The sequence below is a fragment of the Clinocottus analis genome, unplaced genomic scaffold (assembly GCF_023055335.1).
Source record: "Clinocottus analis isolate CAN_PGR_092001 unplaced genomic scaffold, fCliAna1.0.p SCAF_8, whole genome shotgun sequence".
NCBI lineage: Eukaryota > Metazoa > Chordata > Actinopteri > Perciformes > Cottidae > Clinocottus > Clinocottus analis.
Window position 1 is genome coordinate 22,067,278 of NW_027176240.1, and position 18,798 is coordinate 22,086,075.

The following is an 18,798-nucleotide window of genomic DNA, read 5'->3' on the forward strand; positions in this document are numbered from 1 at the left end:
CCTCATGCAATTCTGTCCAGATAGCAAGTTGGTTCATTCCAGCAAAGTGCTGTCGCCAGTAAAGAGCTGCACATGTACCAGTGAAGCGTGGCAGACAACATCTGGGCTGGATCTCTGTGTTTGTACAGCTGATGCTCACGACTGTCTCCAGGATGTTGCAGTCTTGTGTGATCTGGCTCCAGCAGACCACATACCTGTCTCTATGAGACTAAACCTTGAGAACCTACCTGAGTTGACCAGTAATGATAATTATGAACAACATTTTAAAGTAGATTGGGCAAAGATCACAGAAGATGATTTATTGCTTTACAAGTCACAAACTGATAAGAGCCTCGGAAATATTGAAGAACCACTTGATGCAATTATGTGTGGCAACGTGAACTGTAAAAACCAAAATCATAATCGTGATGTGTGTGTAATGTATGACAACATTGTGAACTGTTTCAATCATGTCAGGAAATCATTTTGCACAAAAAGGGCTAAACAACATCATCTTCGTCCAGGATGAATGAATATGTGTCTGAGCTCCATATAGAGGCAAGAGAAGCTTTTAAAAACTGGGTTTTATCAGGAAAAGCAAGACGTGGTCCAGAGTGTGAACACAAGAAACATGCAGATGCTAGATTTAAATATGCTGTGCGCTTTATTAAAAGAAGTCAACAGGCCATGAGGGCAAACTCCATGGCCAAAAGGTTCCAACAGAATAAAGCCTCTGATTTCTGGAAAGAAGTTCAGGTTGCCAATAACAGTCAGATGCCCCTGCCATCCAGTGTTGATGGGGCTGTTGGGTCGGACAGTAGATCTGTGGAGTAAACATTATAGGGATATGTTCAACAGCGTTGAGACACATTTCATATCGCTGACGTTCCTCATGATGCTGGTGTGTGTATCAGACCAAGTGTTGTATGCCGTTGAAAACCTGCGTTGAACAAAGCATGTGGCCTCGACCGAATAGCAGCAGAACATCTGAGGCATGCTAGCAGCAGAGCTTCAGTGGTACTTGGGATCAGTGGCAGATTTAGCAAATTGGGGGCCAAGGCGAAGGTACGTATGGGGCCCACCCATCCGATTTTTTAAAGAGAACGAAAAAAGATTTTACCGACTGAATGGTGGATAGGCAGGTAAAGCTAATCTACAGGGAAGTAAAGGTTGGAGAGGAGGAAAAAAAACTTCCCCTTTAAACCCTACATACACTTATTTACTCCAAAATGAAGGTGGAAAGCAGAGAACACACAACGTGTAGCACTACACACACTAATAGTCACGATGGAACCGAACAGAGAATAAAGTTTCAGATAACTCCTGTCTTTGCCAAAATGCTAGGAAAACCAGCACTGTTTATTGTGTGTGTGTGTGTGTGTGTGTGTGTGTGTGTGTGTGTGTGTGTGTGTGTGTGTGTGTGTGTGTGTGTGTGTGTGTGTGAGAGAGTGAGAGAGATTGTTCTCCACATCACACACTCCTGACACAGAGGTCTACTTGCTGACATTGTCTCACAGGTCTTTACACCAACATGATGCGCAGATGTAGGAGCTGTACCTGTAAAATGATAATGAATAATAAAAAACATTGTCACCAACTAACAATATGGTCTATGAACAAAATTAGCTTCTTTCTTCTATCATGAAGTGAGAGCATAACAAAAACAACAGTCCATCATTGGGATTAAAAAATATGAATTTTTGGATTGAATGATTAGCTTCTCTCTTTTGTGTCTGTTTGAAATTGTTTTAACCAAAAGGTCTTAGGCTCACAAAAGCAGTGGGATACATGAATACAATGGTAGACACATGTAAATAAATGTCTAAAACCAAATGTATTATTATATGTTGGGGATCATGTGCTGTGGCTGGCTTTGCGGCCTGCGTGCGGCCTGCTGCTGATCTGCAGAGACGGACTGGAGCTGCTGCAGCGATGCTGTATGTTGTCCTCTGGACCCTGGCAGCTGTGAATCCTCTCTGTAAAATACATCACTAATAGTTAGTGTAAGTTCACTGAAAGAGAGTAACGACTACACACCACACGTAACGAATGCTACGTGCTAACGTTGCTAAGCTAACAGAAAGCCAGCTATGGTCAGGGCAAAAGCTAAAAATGCTTCTGCTAGCTGCGGTTCGCAGAAGCTAACGTAAACACAGATACAGTCTTACAAACCCATAACAGAGATCTAACACTACTAGACGTACTAAGTTCACTTCAACAACGTTAACGGGGATCATAACAATATTATATTATGCACTATTCAATCTCATACACACCCTGAAGCCAGTGTCTTAAGCTTGAGCGCTAATTCCGTTTAGCTAGCGCTAATGAACAAGATATTTACAGTCTTTTAAACACGTAACAGAGATCTAACACTACTAGGCGTAGTAAGTTCACTTCAAGAAAGTTAACGGGGATAGTGACAACATTTTATTATGCACTGTTCAGTCTCCCAGAGACCCTGAAGCCATCTACGTCTTGTTAGCTTGCTAGCTCCGTGTTAGCAGCAGCTCTGGGTGGCTTACAGGTCCCGTTACTACGTAACGTTAAATGTGCTATTGCACAGTTCCGTAAACACGCTTACCCATTTTCAAATGGATCCCTTTTCTTTGCGTTGTCCTCTTTATCGCCGGTATCGTATCCTTCAGGCTGTGAAGCTGCGCTGTGCTCTCCAGTATAGCTTCGGCTATAGGCTCAGGCTAAACTGCCTGCTCCTCTCTCTCTCTCTCTCTCTCTCTCTCACACACACACACACACACACACACACACAATGAAGCTGTGTGCGTATAATATGACACAGCTTTCTTTTCTTTTAATTGAGCCTCTTGGACAACTTTGTTTCATTTTTGCATTTATTCTTGTCTTGCTTCTTCTGAATCGTCTCTGTGTAATTTCCTCCTGTCACTGTGTGTTTATGTTTCGCGCTGCGCACCGTTACGGACGAGTGCATTTCATTGTGAAAGTAGGGGTGTGTGGACACGACAGATAACCATGAACTGGACATTTTAACTACTACTTCAACGTTTCAACGGATTTCATAAGAATATTAATACAACTGACCATGCTTTTGAAGCGTTCATGATGATAAGGGGCTTTTTATTTTATTTTTTTATTTTTGAGGTTGGTTGGGGCCCCTCTACTACGACCACTGGTAGGGGGCCCCAAGCAGCCGCCTACCTGTGTCTCTGTGTTAAAACCGCCTCTGTGTCCAAGACCTCAAATTAAATGTATCCTGAGGACATCTACTACACGGACATAACCACTCTTTAAAAGCGATGAACATCAGAGGAACATGAGCGCTACATGGCTGCAACGCGCCTGCTGTCACAGTGTGCTGCTGCAGCGTGTGTGAGCTTGTTTGACCCAGTGGCCTGTCATTACATGGTGTCTGAGTCACTGTGTTTTCAGCAAGAGCTCCCAAAACAAGAGCTTCCAGGAGGAGGGATCCCGAAGACAGTCGCCTCCTGCAGAGTCTGTCGACTCCATGCAGGAGAACGACCCTGGTGACCCCGGAAAAAGGTTTTTTTCGGTTCAAAAATGGAAAACTGACCCACTTTGTGCCAAGGCAGTGACAGGTCTGTAAGGATCTGGATTACTTATTAAATTCTGGATTTCCTCCTGAATATTTTTTTCTTCGAGCTTTGTTCCTCACGACGACGCTGTCATACTCCCTCTTTGCCAATTTCCTCTTTTGAACCCTTTTCTGTCGTTTGGATATGTTATCCTGCACAGACGTGTGGGAGGTCTTTAGTGAGGCTACGCACATCCTCATCGTTGGTCAGGGCAGTGATGTGGTCAACATTGGTGTAGGAAAAAAAAATACTGTAACGGTGCAACAAACTGGAACCCAAAAGCACGACTGAGACAAAGTCCAACAACAGAACTGCTTCAGCACCAGCTCCGGCTCTTCCCCCGCTAGCGAGGTGACGTTCTATGCTGCCGCCGATCCTCCTGCCTGGCCCGCTGCCCGGTCTGCATAGCACCCCAACTCGGTGCTCCTCTCTTTGGGTTGAGCCCGACCGGGCCCCGTGGGCGAACGCCCCACCACCAGACGCTCGCCGACGAGCTCGCCTCCTGGGTCTGGCTCCACGAGGGTGCCCCCGGTTTCCCTTGTCCGGGCGAGGTAGCGTCACTCAGTGTGCCGCTGTTCATCAGGGTTTTTTAACCGCTCTTAGTCTGGGCTCTCCCACCGAGACCCTTTGCCTTGGGAGATCCGACCAGGGGCTGGTCCTCCCCCCGGGCAACGTCGATCGATAACAACATGGCTCAAAGTGGTACATGGATCCTATGTCTTTTACATACTAGCAGGTTTTTGGGACAAGGGATTTAAGGTACTGTGCTACCTGATATGATTCACTCCCACAGTCAAAAATAATAGGTCGGCCGAGGGGAAGTCTGGTGAGAAACCAGTTTTTAGTGGTTTGAATTCACCCAGGCATGGACGTGAAAATAAACCACATGGACCAAAACAATACACTTCACTTACAAACATTGGGCTCTCGGCCTACGCCTCCACTTCTGTCTGGGTGCAGACACTATTCATCTGTAAAAATAGACACATTTAATGCAATAGCTTTTATCATGCTAATTGTACTGTGTACTGCAATTACAAAAACAAATGTACATATTAATGATCGAACATTAATTGCAAATTTTAGATGCATTAATCCAGAGACTTGGGACAAAATGCATCAAGCAACTGACATCCTATTCAGAGGTGGCCCTCCTGTACATGGGCTTCCATGAGTGACATGATCCTCATGTACCTCCATCTAGCTTTCCTTCCTCCCTCAGCACCACTTTTTCTGGACCTCTCCTGTCCTTAATATATTTGTCTCTGAAATATTTCCTTTTTTTTTGCAGTCACATACACGTTCACTCACTTAATTTCCCTCGGAAAGCGTCTAATCTCCTGACCTTTCCCTCACATGTCTAAAATGATCACATAGGTGTGTGTTCCTTGTGGTTTTACTGATAAAGTAGTCGTGCTGTTTTAATCTTGTGACCAGTTTTGTTTTTGGTCTGACCAAAATACAATCTACCACAAATAACACACTCAATACAGTAGACAATGTTGGCTTGGTCACATGAGACAGGTGCACTCAGGTGAGTCTAAGCATTCACCATTAATTTACTGCTTTCAAAATGTCTGGCATGTCTATCCAACTTGTTTCCCGCCGAGGGAGGAACGGACAAGAAGGTTTAGGTTAACAGTCGTCCTGAAGGCTGCTGTCATTCATTAATCTGAAAGCAGTGCTGGTACTTTCTACACCACCGCCTATCGGTTGGTAACGTTCTGCCCGCCGTTTCAGCACATATCGGTTATTTTTGGAGAAATGTGGAGGAAAGAGACTTCCTTGGTTGTAGGCAAGCGATTCTTGCACTCTCCGAGGGTCCATTGAGTCCGGAGGTGATTTAAAGGACCCAAACGCCTAGAAAGTTGAAAAAAAAGTCAATTCAATCCATAAACAAAACTCGAGCTTCCAAAAAACACTAAGTTACCACCAAGGTCTCCACAGAACACTTAGAGGAACAAACAGAGGACACACAGTACGATCCGACCAAGGGCCAGGAGACAAACAGGGTTCAGATACAAGAGTAACGAGACACAGGTGGACACAATGAGGGCAGCACATACACAATCAGGAACCAGGCAGACAAACAAGAATAAAGTGTTTTGATCATTACAGCATGCAAACATGTTCTAGTAGGTAACTCAAAGACAAGTATGATCCTGACTGAGAGTAATCTGTCCCCTTTAAACTAGTTTTGACACAGATTCAGTTCACCAGGAAGAAGAGCCGGTACTCGGTCCTGCCATCAGAGGAACGGGAATCAAGACTGTCAAAAAACATGTGGGAGTAAGATGGATACTCTTCAGCCTTTGATCCTGAATGCGTCCCAGACACTTCTACACACCCAATGTTGAGACTATGAAGCACAACGGAATAAATCTCAATCCAAGCCAGATGTGCTTTCAGTGTTTTCATCAGCTTCAGAGGTATTAATTCAAGAAAACAGAGGCCGTTTGTGGTTTCCCCGTATCCCTGAATCTTCCATGAACAGGCCAAAGCACACCGGCTCAGAGTCGTCTCTCAACAAGACCGACTCTCTGAAGTCCAGGTTCTCAGGAACACGATGAACTCTGATCATATGATGGGACCTCTGGCCCTGCACGGCTCAAAATTAGGTGTTCAAAGAAAGCAGTGTTGGCGCCCACTGTGGTGCTGAGGAGACGCACCATGTGGGGATCAGCCGCTCTCATTTAATTTAAACTGACGTCCACAAATGGGGAAGAAGGGACGCCCCCAATTTGAACATGTTTTATTCAATCACGTCTCTTATCTATGGAGGATTAACCTGGTTTAAATACATGGAAGAGCCTTCTGGAGACCCTGAAGGCGTGATTGGTCACAGGGCCATGTGACCATTAACATGCGCTGTGATTGGTCAGTTATGTGTAGATATATATATATATATATATATATATATATATATATATATATATATATATATATACACACACACACACACACACACACACACACACACACACGGCTCCAATATGTTTGTCACTTTCCTGTCAAAATAAAGCTCAACATCGCCCCCTGCTGGATACAAGCCGGATGTACAGCACACACACAGCCAGTTATCACACTGGTGTGCGTGTGTGTGTGTGTGCATATGTATATACAGCAGCACATGAAGCTTCATTCACACCTGTGCAGGTGAAGTCATGTCCTCTGTTCACGCCCAGCACCGTGTGGAGGGCTGAAGCTTCAGGGAGGAGGAGCTTCTAGTGGCTCAGAGGCAGCAGGAAGAAGCTGAGGGTTAATCTTTAACATGATCATAAAGTCATGACACATGATCAGCTGCTCTCTGAGCTGCAGGTTCACACTGGTTCCCCACAGTGTTGGAGCGGGACAGCAGCCATCACATCAACAGGAAACTCTTCTTCCACACAGACCGGGTCCACACAGCAGAGAGCTGCAGAGGGTCCAACCCTCCCGGTGTGTTTCATGAGCAACCAGCCGCTCTTTGCCGGTTCATGTGTGGACCTCCTGTCTCTGAGAAGGAGTCCACGGCTCAAAGTGGATCGGACAACAGAGACCTGAACCTCCAGGTGAACCCGTGGGTCTCCATCAGGGGGCTGTAGGTGATCAGCAACATGAACAGGTATCACTCCACACTTTAGTACCTTCAGCGTCTTCACTCTGACTTCATGTTGACTGTTTCTCTGCTCGTTCACTTGAACCTTGACTCTTAATAAACCTGTAAATCTATAAAACACAATCAGTGGTTAAGATTGAGTTCTGATACTGGACTAAAGTCTGGACTTTGGTCCTTCAGGTGTTTTATGAAGCTCCTATTTCATGTTTATTGAGGCCTCACAGATACAATACAGTGGTGGTTGCATAATCTACAGGTGAATCATTACTTTATATACCTGCTGTATCATATTTGATAGCTCCGCTGTCATAAGGACGGATGCAGGAAAACATTCATAAGACTTTACAATAAGTCACCTCTTGGTAGATCCTCTGTGGATTAATTATCACTGCACACGTTTATGTTTTTTACACTTCATATACACGACACATACTTTACGTTTTGCACAACCCGATTGCTAAATTAATACTCTGCAGCTGTACTTGTATTTCTCTCTCTCTCTCTCTCTCTCTCTCTCTCTCTCTCTCTCGCTCTCTCTCTCTCTCTCTCTCTCTCTCTCTCTCTCTCTCTCTCTCTCTCTCTCTCTCTCTCCCCCTGGTGGTCAGTGAGGGTTACAGCTGGTCTCAGTGTTCCTGTCAGTCAACAGAGTTCATGTTCAGCTGAGGTTAATTCAGCCTCCTGACTTTAACTTTTAAACGTCATCAGTTCAAATCCCTTCAGTCCAAGAAGATGCTCCGTGTCACATCATTACAGCTTCTTTCATCAGATCTTCACATTCTTCCCAACAGCTGCTCTGCCTGAAGATTAAAAACAGAATTCTCTCCCTGCTGCTCTTCTTCTCTGTTAGGACCCATCAGAGAGCAAAGTCCTCTGGACCAGAACCAGAACCAGGACCTGAACCCAGTTGTGTGTCCATGAAGAGTGATCGGTCTAACGGTCATCTGCTTAACTTCAAAGACGGACGCCGTTCTTATGACCCAGAGTAAGTTCTTAAAACAGATGAAACAGATGACTAACTGTTCTGATTCTCAGTTATGAAACACAGAATTGGTCGTTCATCATTTAGTGTTTTCAGGATAATCAATCATGACAGAATCAATATATTTTACTAACTGCTCTGTAGCTGTTTGTATATGAATCATTAACTGTAAACAGTCTCTGGTGCAAACACAATGTGAGTTTATTCCTCCTCAGAGTCGACCAGGAGAAGTCAGAGTTTCAGAAAGTTGCAGAGTTCTGGAAACAGATGAGTGGGACGAGCTGCAAAAGTCTTCAGAACAGCTCCAGAGGTTTGGGGACGAGGTACAGAGTTTTGGGAATATATATATATATATATATATATATATATATATATATATATATATATATATATATATATATATATATATATATAATTGCAAATCATTCAGTTAAAAAAACACTGCTGTAGTTCAATGTCAAAGTATTAAGTTTTAAATCTTAACCTTTCCCTCAGTCAAACTGATTTAACGTGACTGTGAACAAATATTAAACTCTGAGACCAAAGACTGCTCGTTAGATCCTCCAGAACCAATTTATATCTCATGTTTAATCTCTACGGAGACGTCGGAGCCAGCAGATCATTTCAAACAGTCCTGCTGAGATGAGGCTGCTCTCGGCGGGCAGCAGAGCGCTGACTGCCCGCCGAGAGCAGGACCTGAAATCTCCAAAATTATCCGGGTATAATTTGAAGTAGGCCAAATCTTGAAAAAAAGACCACAGATTTGATGCTTCAACAACTAACTTATCATCTGAAATCATCCTAAAATGACATTTTGTGACTCAGAAACACGAACATTCAGAACATTCACATCTGCCATTGTTCCCTGTTGCTGGTGCAAAATGCATTCTGGGATATTGGCTGTCCCAAGTACGCACAAGAACCTCTCATGCATCTTGGGTAAAATGAGCAGAGCAGGTTGCATAAATATAAGAGTCAAACTTCTCCAAGATGTGACTCTAGTAGTTTTAGTTTTTGTGTCTCATTGTAACGACTAGTTGGTTGAATAAGAACACAACAAGTCACAATAAAGAAGCTTTGTTTTCTTTACCATTAACTACAAGTTTGAATGAAAATAACTTCACTTTTACTGTGCAATAAAACCAGTGGAAGCAGAAAAATAAATAGTTTGTGTTCATTAAATCTCAGTGTTTCTATCAGGTCACAGCAGCAGAGAGAAAAGTCTCCTGAACCCAGCTGTGTGTCCATGAAGAGTGATCGGTCTAAACGTCATCTGATTACCTTCAGAGATGGACAACGTTCTTATGACCCAGAGTAAGTTCTTTAAACAGATGAAACAAGATGACTAACTGTCACACAGATGGTCGTCCTTCATCTCCAGTCTTTAGCATCTGGTTTATAAAATGATGAATCATGACACAAAACAACATCTTTAACTTATTGTTGTGTTTGTGTTGTAATATCATGAACAATAAACAGTCTGTGGTGCAGACACAATGTGAGCTGATGGTTCATGACTCCTCCACAGAGAGGACCAGGAGAGCTCAGAGGTTCCCAGAGGTCCGTCTGCCCAGCAGCATCAAACACACCTGGACTCCATATTTATGGTCTGTACCTGTACAACTACTTTTACATGTCTTCTGTTCACCATCATCTCCATGCTGCACTCTTTAGACCAGTGGGTTGTCAGTCTGTCCAACATGGATCTGATGTTTGCTTCCATGGTTTTAGTTTGTCATTCAGAGAATATTCTGTTCCAGCTGCTGGAGGAGAACATCCTCACTTTTGTGAAGGACGAGCTGAAGAAGATCCAGAAGGTTCTGAGTTCAGATTACCCAGAATACTTAGAGATTCAGAGAGAGGATGAGGAGGTGTTGGATGGTGTTGATGAAGAGCAGAGGAGGAGGAGCAGAGAAGCATTTCAGAAGATCTCACTGCACTTCCTGAGGAGCATGAAGCAGGAGGAGCTGGCTGACTGTCTGCAGAGCAGTAAGAGGACTTCTCTAAAGATTTAACATGCTGGATGAATGGAACGTTTACTAATGTCTCAAGAGATGGACCAGAACATATTCATACTCATTCTTTGAGGAAATGAACTGTTAAAAATCTATTCTGATCTTCTTGTTGTTTGTTCATTCAGGACTTCCTGCTGGAGTTTGTCAGCGTAAACTCAAATCTAACCTGAAGAAGAAGTTCCAGTGTGTGTTTGAGGGGATCGCTAAAGCAGGAAACCCAACCCTTCTGAACCAGATCTACACAGAGCTCTACATCACAGAGGGAGGGACTGCAGAGGTCAACAATGAACATGAGGTCAGACAGATTGAAGCAGCATCCAGGAAACCACACAGACCAGAAACCACCATCAGACAAGAAGACTTCTTTAAAGCCTCACCTGGAGGAGAGGAACCAATCAGAACAGTGATGACAAAGGGAGTGGCTGGCATCGGGAAAACAGTCCTAACACAGAAGTTCACTCTGGACTGGGCTGAAGACAAAGCCAACCAGGACATCCAGTTCATGTTTCCCTTCACGTTCAGAGAGCTGAATGTGCTGAAAGAGAAGAAGTTCAGCTTGGTGGAACTTGTTCATCACTTCTTCTCTGAAACCAAAGAAGCAGGAATCTGCAGGTTTGAAGAGTTCCCGGTTGTGTTCATCTTTGACGGTCTGGATGAGTGTCGACTTCCTCTGGACTTCTGCAAGAATAAAGCCCTAACTGATATCACAGAGTCCACCTCAGTGGATGTGCTGCTGACAAACCTCATCAGGGGGAAGCTGCTTCCCTCTGCTCGCCTCTGGATAACCACACGACCTGCAGCAGCCAATCAGATCCCTCCTCACTGTGTTGACCTGGTGACAGAGGTCAGAGGGTTCACTGACCCACAGAAGAAGGACTACTTCAGGAAGAGGTTCAGAGATGAGGAGCAGGCCAGAAGGATCATCCCCCACATCGAGACCTCACGAAGCCTCCACATCATGTGCCACATCCCAGTCTTCTGCTGGATCACTGCTACAGTTCTGGAGGTTGTGTTGAAGACCACAGAGGGAGGAGAGCTGCCCAAGACCCTGACTGAGATGTACATCCACTTCCTGGTGGTTCAGTCCAAAGTGAAGAATGTCAAGTATGATGGAGGAGCTGAGACAGATCCACACTGGAGTCCAGAGAGCAGGAAGATGATCGAGTCTCTGGGAAAACTGGCTTTTGATCAGCTGCAGAAAGGGAACCTGATCTTCTATGAATCCGACCTGACAGAGTGTGGCATCGATATCAGAGCAGCCTCAGTGTACTCAGGAGTGTTCACACAGACCTTTAGAGAGGAGATAGGACTGTACCAGGACAAGGTGTTCTGCTTTGTCCATCTGAGTGTTCAGGAGTTTCTGGCTGCTCTTCATGTCCATCTGACCTTCATCAACTCTGGTGTCAACCTGCTGGCAGAAGAACAAACAACCTCCCGGTTGTCAAAACCTAAACCAAGACATCTCTACCAGAGTGCTGTGGACAAGGCCTTACAGAGTCCTAATGGACACCTGGACTTGTTCCTCCGCTTCCACCTGGGTCTTTCACTGGAGACCAATCAGACTCTCCTACGAGGTCTGCTGACACAGACAGGAAGTAGCTCACAGAGCAATCAGAAAACAGTCCAGTACATCAAGAAGAAGATCAGTGAGGATGTGTCTCCAGAGAAAAGCATCAATCTGTTCCACTGTCTGAATGAACTGAATGATGGTTCTCTAGTGGAGGAGATCCAACAGTCCCTGAGGTCAGGACATCTCTCCAGAGGTAAACTGTCTCCTGCTCAGTGGTCAGCTCTGGGCTTCATCTTACTGTCATCAGGAAAAGATCTGGAGATGTTTGACCTGAAGAAGTACTCTGCTTCAGAGGAGGCTCTTCTGAGGCTGCTGCCAGTGGTCAAAGCCTCCAACAAAGCTCTGTAAGTACAGAGAGAGCTAGATTCATAGATCATAACTTAAATACGCTGCTATCTTTTCTACTTGTTTATTCTTTCTTCCTCCTTGTCTCTTCAGACTGAGTGACTGTAACCTCTCAGAGAGAAGCTGTGAAGCTCTGTCCTCAGTCCTCAGCTCCCAGTCCTCAATTTTGAGAGAGCTGGACCTGAGTAACAACAACCTGCAGGATTCAGGAGTGAAGCTGCTGTCTGCTGGACTGGAGAGTCCTCACTGCAGACTGGAGACTCTCAGGTCAGGATTCATCAACATGTTCAACTAATGGACACTCAAATTCGGGCCGTAGTTTGGTCACCCCTGTTCTACAGTGACAATCTGCTGAAAGTTTGGTTGTTTATTTCTGAATAAGAACTTTAAAACATGAAATCATAATATGAAGTTTCATTTCTGTCTCTCGCTTTGTTCAGTCTCTCTCTCGTCAGGAAAAAGACAGAAACAGTTTTTTTTAACTCTAATGAACAATATTAAATATTCACCCATCATCCTGATATTAATACTTCAGCACTTCATGTTTACAGTTGAGAACAATTAACTGAATTATTTTGGAATTGTTTTAAAACAGCAAGAATTTTTATCCACTTTCACTGAACTAATTATCTTTGGTCTTTCTTTCTGATTCTACTTTAGTCTGGACTTATGATTTAAAAAAGTGATTTCATTTGAACATGAATGTTATTTTTCTTCTTGTTGATTGTTGTCTCTTCAGACTGAGTCACTGTAACCTCTCAGAGAGAAGCTGTGAAGCTCTGTCCTCAGTCCTCAGCTCCCAGTCTGAGAGTCTAAGAGAGCTGGACCTGAGTAACAACAACCTGCAGGATTCAGGAGTGAAGCTGCTGTCTGCTGGACTGGAGAGTCCTCACTGCAGACTGGAGACTCTCAGGTCAGGATTCATCAACATGTTCAACTAATGGACACTCAAATCCTGATTTACATTCATGGATGAACTCGTATCCTCCTTCAGATTGTCTTAAGATGTGATATGTGTGTTATTGTGTGTTTGCAGGCTGTCAGGCTGTCTGATCTCAGAGGAAGGCTCTTCTTCTCTGACCTCAGCTCTGAGCTCCAACCCGTCCCATCTGAGAGAGCTGGACCTGAGCTACAATCATCCAGGAGACTCAGGAGTGAAGCTGCTGTCTGCTGGACTGGAGGATCCACACTGGAGACTGGAGACTCTCAGGTATGAAGAGGCTGCAGTCACAGAGCAGAGGCGGTTTTAACATAGAGACACAGGTAGGCGGCTGCTTGGGGCCCCCTACCAGTGGTCGTAGTAGAGGGGCCCCCAACCAACCTCAAAAAGAAAAAAAGAAAAGAAAAAGCCCCTTATCGTCATGCAGACTTCAAAAGCATGGTCAATTGTATTAATATTCTTAAGAAATCCGTTGAAACGTTGAAGTAGTAGTTCAAATGTCCAGTCCATGGTTATCTGTCGTGTCCACACACCCCTACTTTCACAATGAAATGCACTCGTCCGTAACGGTGCGCGGTGCCAAAGATAAACACACAGTGACAGGAGGACTGGAAATTACACAGAGACGATTCAGAAGAAGCAAGACAAGAATAAAAGCAAAAATGAAACAAAGTTATCCAAGCGACTTAATCAAAAGAAAAAAAAGAAAAGACACCGATAAATATTTAGGAACGCTGCCAAAGATGACACACTTTTTTACGGCCACTGGGGATACAGGCAGGAGCGCCGCGCAGACGTTGGCCGTGTTTCCCAGATTCGTCTTAAAAGCTAAGAGCGTCTTAAGAGCGTCTTAAGAGCGCTGTGAAAGAAGGACGTGTTTCCCAGAGTCGTTCTTAGCTTAAGACGCTCTTTCACTAAGAAGGAAACGTAAGTTCAGTCTGATCCACTCTTAACAGCCTTCTTAGCGACTAAATGCTCACTGCAGCCGCATCAGGGAAAGTTATATCTGACATTCAAAGGAATACTAAAACCATGCGTCATGATGAATGTGCGCCCACAGCTGCAGAACACTGACGCAAGAAAAATAATAGCATGAAAAGAAAAGAAAATAAAGAATTTCCTGTGTTCCTGTAGCTACATAAATAAAATGAATCATCATTACTATCACTCATTACGTTTTCACACACATTCAGCATCTGCATATGAGTTTACGTTAGCTATAAAAACATCAACAACCCTGTGGTATTCCACAGATATCAGGGAATTGACAGGTGTAACTGAACTCTGCTGAACCTCATCAAGAGAGGCTCCTCGTCTAAAGACGTTGCTGAAGTCCACGTGAGAGACACCACGGCTGCAATACAGCATCACCTCTCTGCTAACCAACAGCGTCGCCCTGCGTGAACCCAGATAGTTTACATAAATGCATGTGATGGTTTACATAAATGCATGTGATGGTTTACATAAATGCATGTGATGGTTTACATAAATGCATGTGATGGTTTACATAAATGCATGTGAGCGTCAGCACTTCTCCACTCAATGTGCTGTCGGACCGGGCCGTCCAGTCCAAGTACCGGCTTCCCCGTGTGGAGATCCAACGCCTCGTCACGCTGGTGTCACCACACATCCAGAGGCCAAGCCGCTGCAGTGTTGCCCTCAGCCTGGTCTTTACGCAGTGGGGAGCTTCCTGGAGGTGGTGGGGGACGGCACCGGCCTCAGCAAGGCATCAGGTTCACGGAGTGTGGCAGCGTGACACCGATCCTCCTGCGCCATGCGGACACACATCAGAATGCCACCACACGGGACGAGGTCCGCCAGGTCCACCGTGGATTTCATGCCATGGCTGAGATCCCCCGGGTGATTTGTGTCGTGGAAGGCACACACACACACACACACACACACACACACACACACACACACACACACACACACACGCGCCCGTAGCATAAGTGCACCTGTGTGTGTGGACCACAGCGTGTTGTGTGTGATTCATGCTCTGATAAAGTGGTGGGTGATGGATTAATCTGGCATGGATTGATTTAGTTTCATCTCCACGGCGGTGGACAGCTCCCACTAAGAGCGTCTTAAGAAGCTTCTTTGTCGAGATCTTAAGAAGGCAGTTAAGAGCGCGTCTGGGAAACACTCGTATCTTAGCGCTCCTTCTTAGCCGAAGTCCTTAAGAACGATCAAAATCTGGGAAACGCAGCCATTGACGTTTTATGAATATTAATATCTTCGCGAAAATCCTTCACAGAGATATGGTTTCAAATCTGGTGGAATCAGTAGACCAGAGGTCCCCAAACTTTTTCCTGTGAGGGCCACATAACTTTTCTCTTCTCTGACGGGGGCCGGGGTCAGTTTGTAACAGAAAGAGTGAGACGATCGCAGGGATGCCTCAACGTAAACATTTATGGTTTTCCAGAAGGCCACACATAACCACACGTCACCAAATATTAACCCTCTCTGGGTTCTTCACAGGAAAAAAGTCCAGGAGACATTAACTTTCTGTTGTGCACAATCTTAACAGGTAAAAGTTCAGCTGAGGTGTCAGAGCAGAGTTTGTAGCTTCTAGCAGGCTTGTAGACGCCGCTGTTTGCAGCTCTCTCTCATCAACTTCCCTGTGAAAACCACAAAGCAGCCTGAGAAACCAAACTAAGTGATGCAGCACCTACACAGCACAATACATTTCACTACCAGTATGGTTGTGGAGATGGATTTAATCCCAGTAGATTTTATTCTAACTAGATTTGTTTCACTAACAAGGACCACGCTTCTCCTAACTGGTGTTGGTGGAAGGTTTATTATTCAGAACCGTAGATTCTTGAGCTGGAGAAGGAAAAGGGATGTGATGAGGGGTAAGGGATGAGGGAAGGGAGTGAGGAATGAGGGAAGGGAGTGAGGGATGAGGGGTTAAGGGATGAGGGAAGGGAGTGAGGGATGAGGAAAGGGAGTGAGGGATGAGGAAAGGGAGTGAGGGATGAGGAAAGGGAGTAAGGGATGAGGAAAGGGAGTGAGGGATGAGGGGTAAAGGATGGGGAGAAAGAGGCGGGTTGGTGCGCCGGCTGAGGCGAGTGACCGTAGGTGGCGTCGGGGGAGTGGAGACTGTGGGTGGAGGCCGTCTCTTGGCAGCTCTGTAGTTCAGAGTCCCCCTTTATTCCTGAGGGGGGGGGGGGGGGGAAGAGAGAGAGAGAGAGAGAGAGAGAGAGAGAGAGAGAGAGAGGTCTGTTCAGTTTCAAACCTGCTGAATTAAATAGTTCTCCCACTAACGATGTGTGTCATCTGTGTGTCTCATATCCATTTATGTTGTTATGGTTTATATGCAGATTATAATCTGATCATAACAATATGCAGACAACAGTTTATGAAACACAACTTGATAGTGTTTTATTGTAATGTAACAACATAGTTGATTAAAAAGATGATAATCATAAACATGAGTCAGGCTGAAGAGCATGATGAGCTGTCGTCATGGGCCAATCAGAAGAAGCTCCATGAAGTAACAGAGGATGAGCGGATGAATAATAAGTGGTCCATGTGAACATGAATCCCAAAGCTCTGTGATGAGAGTGATGTCATGTCCATGTTTCATGCTGCTCTGACCCCCCTCCTCCTTTCAGGGTGGAGCCTGCTGGAGTCCGATGGTTCAGACCAGGTCTGAGGAAGTGTAAGTGGGCTTTGAGTTTGATGAACACATTCAACCATCTGCACACTGTGACATCACTCATTCACATCTCTGATGTCATCATCAAAGTGTCACTAGATGAACAGATGATAGATTAATAACTGCAGCTGTATTGTGTCTTGTTCTCTCCATCAGATTCCTGTGAACTCACACTCGACACAAACACAGTGAACAAGAGACTCAAACTGTCTGACAACAACAGGAAGGTGACACGTGTGATGGAGGATCAGTCATATCCTGATCATCCAGACAGGTTTGACTACTGGCCTCAGCTGCTGTGTAGAACTGGTCTGACTGGTCGCTGTTACTGGGAGGTCGAGTGGAGAGGAAGAGTTTCTATATCAGTGAGTTACAGAGGAATCAGAAGGAGAGGAAACGGTAGAGACTGTTGGTTTGGATTGAATGATCAGTCCTGGAGTCTGGAGTGTTATGATGGTGGTTACTATGTCCGTCACAATAACACAACAACACGCATCACCTCCTCCTCCTCCTCATCCTCCTCCTCCTCCTCCTCCTCCTCCTCCTCTGGTAGAGTAGCAGTGTATGTGGACTGTCCTGCTGGCTCTCTGTCCTTCTACAGAGTCTCCTCTGACACACTGATCCACCTCCACACCTTCAACACCACATTCACTGAACCTCTTTATCCTGGGTTTGGGTTCTGGTTCAGGTCCTTGTCTGAATCCTCAGTGTCTCTGTGTTCTCTGGAGGATTGAGAGTCTCCTCCTGGTAGAGAAACCTTCTCTCTGCTGTCCAGATAGTTCCTCCTGTACAGGATGACACACAGCTGATGTTAGCTAGCAGCAACCTGGGCCCTGTTCCACGTACCTGGTTTACTAATATAGCTGGATAACTTCCAGGATAAGATGACGTAGATCAGGATTTTCGGTTCCATGAAGCCAGTTTAGATCAGTCACCATAGCAACACATTGAAATCCCCTAAACTGGTCGGGAGCAGGTTTAGTGAAAGTTCACTGGATAAGTTGGCCACTCCCACCGGACAGAAAGCAGCTCTCTTCCTCATTGATGAAGGAGCGATATTAGTTTTATATTAGTTTTATAGGGAGAGAGTTCTTCCAGATCACCAAGATCCGTTCTCACATCATGATGACGTCATATGAGCGCTATCCATTCTGCTGACAAGGACTCATTTATTTGTGAGACTTTCTGGAGCCAAACATTGAACACCGGCGCAGCCGAGCGCTGTCCGTACTGTATCCGTATTACGCTGAACTGTACATAATACATACTGTACACAATACATAAAATGGAAAAAAATGGAAGATGGATGGATGAATAGTCATGATCATCTTCTGCTCGTCAGCAGAGAAAAGAGACAGTCTTTCTCTGAGTTTATTTGTCATTTTAGAAAGAGAACATCATGAATTTGGCGTTTGACTTTTCTCCCTTCTGAAGAGCAGCGGGCACGCACAGTTATCCTGAGAACTGACGTCTGGTTAGAATGAACGAGAACGTTTGAGGGAGGATCCACCTTCAGGGAACCGACATATCCTGTAGTCAATCATCTCGTTAGGTTAAGCTGGATAACAGGACATTTGATCGTATTTGTGGAACCACGTACGTGGAACAGGGCCCTGATCTCTCAGTGGTTGTAAACAGCTGCAGCAGGTGAGGGGTACCTGCTGCTGGTCTTGAGACATTTGTTTGTGTGAAGAAAAACCTCCGAATGTCAAACGAGAGTCTTTCTGGATCAGATTCAGCTTCTGTGGAGAAATAGTCACAACTTGTGAAGAGTTGTTTTGATTTGAACAAACTAAATTCATCATCTTTGATCGTCGTGTAACAAATGAACAAACTTTGATAAGTGACGTTGAGATCAAATGAATCCTAGTTTTGGATGATTCTAGATCATAATTGACTTCTTGCATTATCCGTTGTTGTGACCTTTAACCTTGTTATTGTAAAAACAAATAAAACTGGTTTGTATTTAGTACTTTCCAACCAAAGTCCAGTCTTGCTCGTCTCTGAAATCGTCTCCATGAGGTGAGAGAGCTCTTCTCCTGCGATAGGCTGACAGGAGTGAATGATTGTTCACTCCTGAAGGTTCCCAACCACACGGGTTCCTCCTCCAGTGGTGGCCCTTTAACACCTTTTAAA

General features: G+C 44.9%; 1 protein-coding gene across 1 annotated transcript in view; it reads left to right on the forward strand.

Annotated features, from left to right (window-relative positions):
* LOC137779609 (NACHT, LRR and PYD domains-containing protein 12-like) overlaps positions 1 to 18,406 on the forward strand; it is a 60,364-nt gene extending 41,958 nt beyond the window's left edge. Inside the window, exons 13-17 of the mRNA XM_068567649.1 lie at positions 12,152 to 12,325; positions 12,798 to 12,971; positions 13,095 to 13,268; positions 16,619 to 16,665; positions 16,819 to 18,406. Coding sequence (XP_068423750.1) covers positions 12,152 to 12,325; positions 12,798 to 12,971; positions 13,095 to 13,268; positions 16,619 to 16,665; positions 16,819 to 17,396 — 1,147 coding nt within the window. The 3' untranslated portion in view covers positions 17,397 to 18,406. The remainder of the gene's footprint in view (positions 1 to 12,151; positions 12,326 to 12,797; positions 12,972 to 13,094; positions 13,269 to 16,618; positions 16,666 to 16,818) is intronic.
* The last annotated feature ends 392 nt before the right edge of the window (positions 18,407 to 18,798 follow it).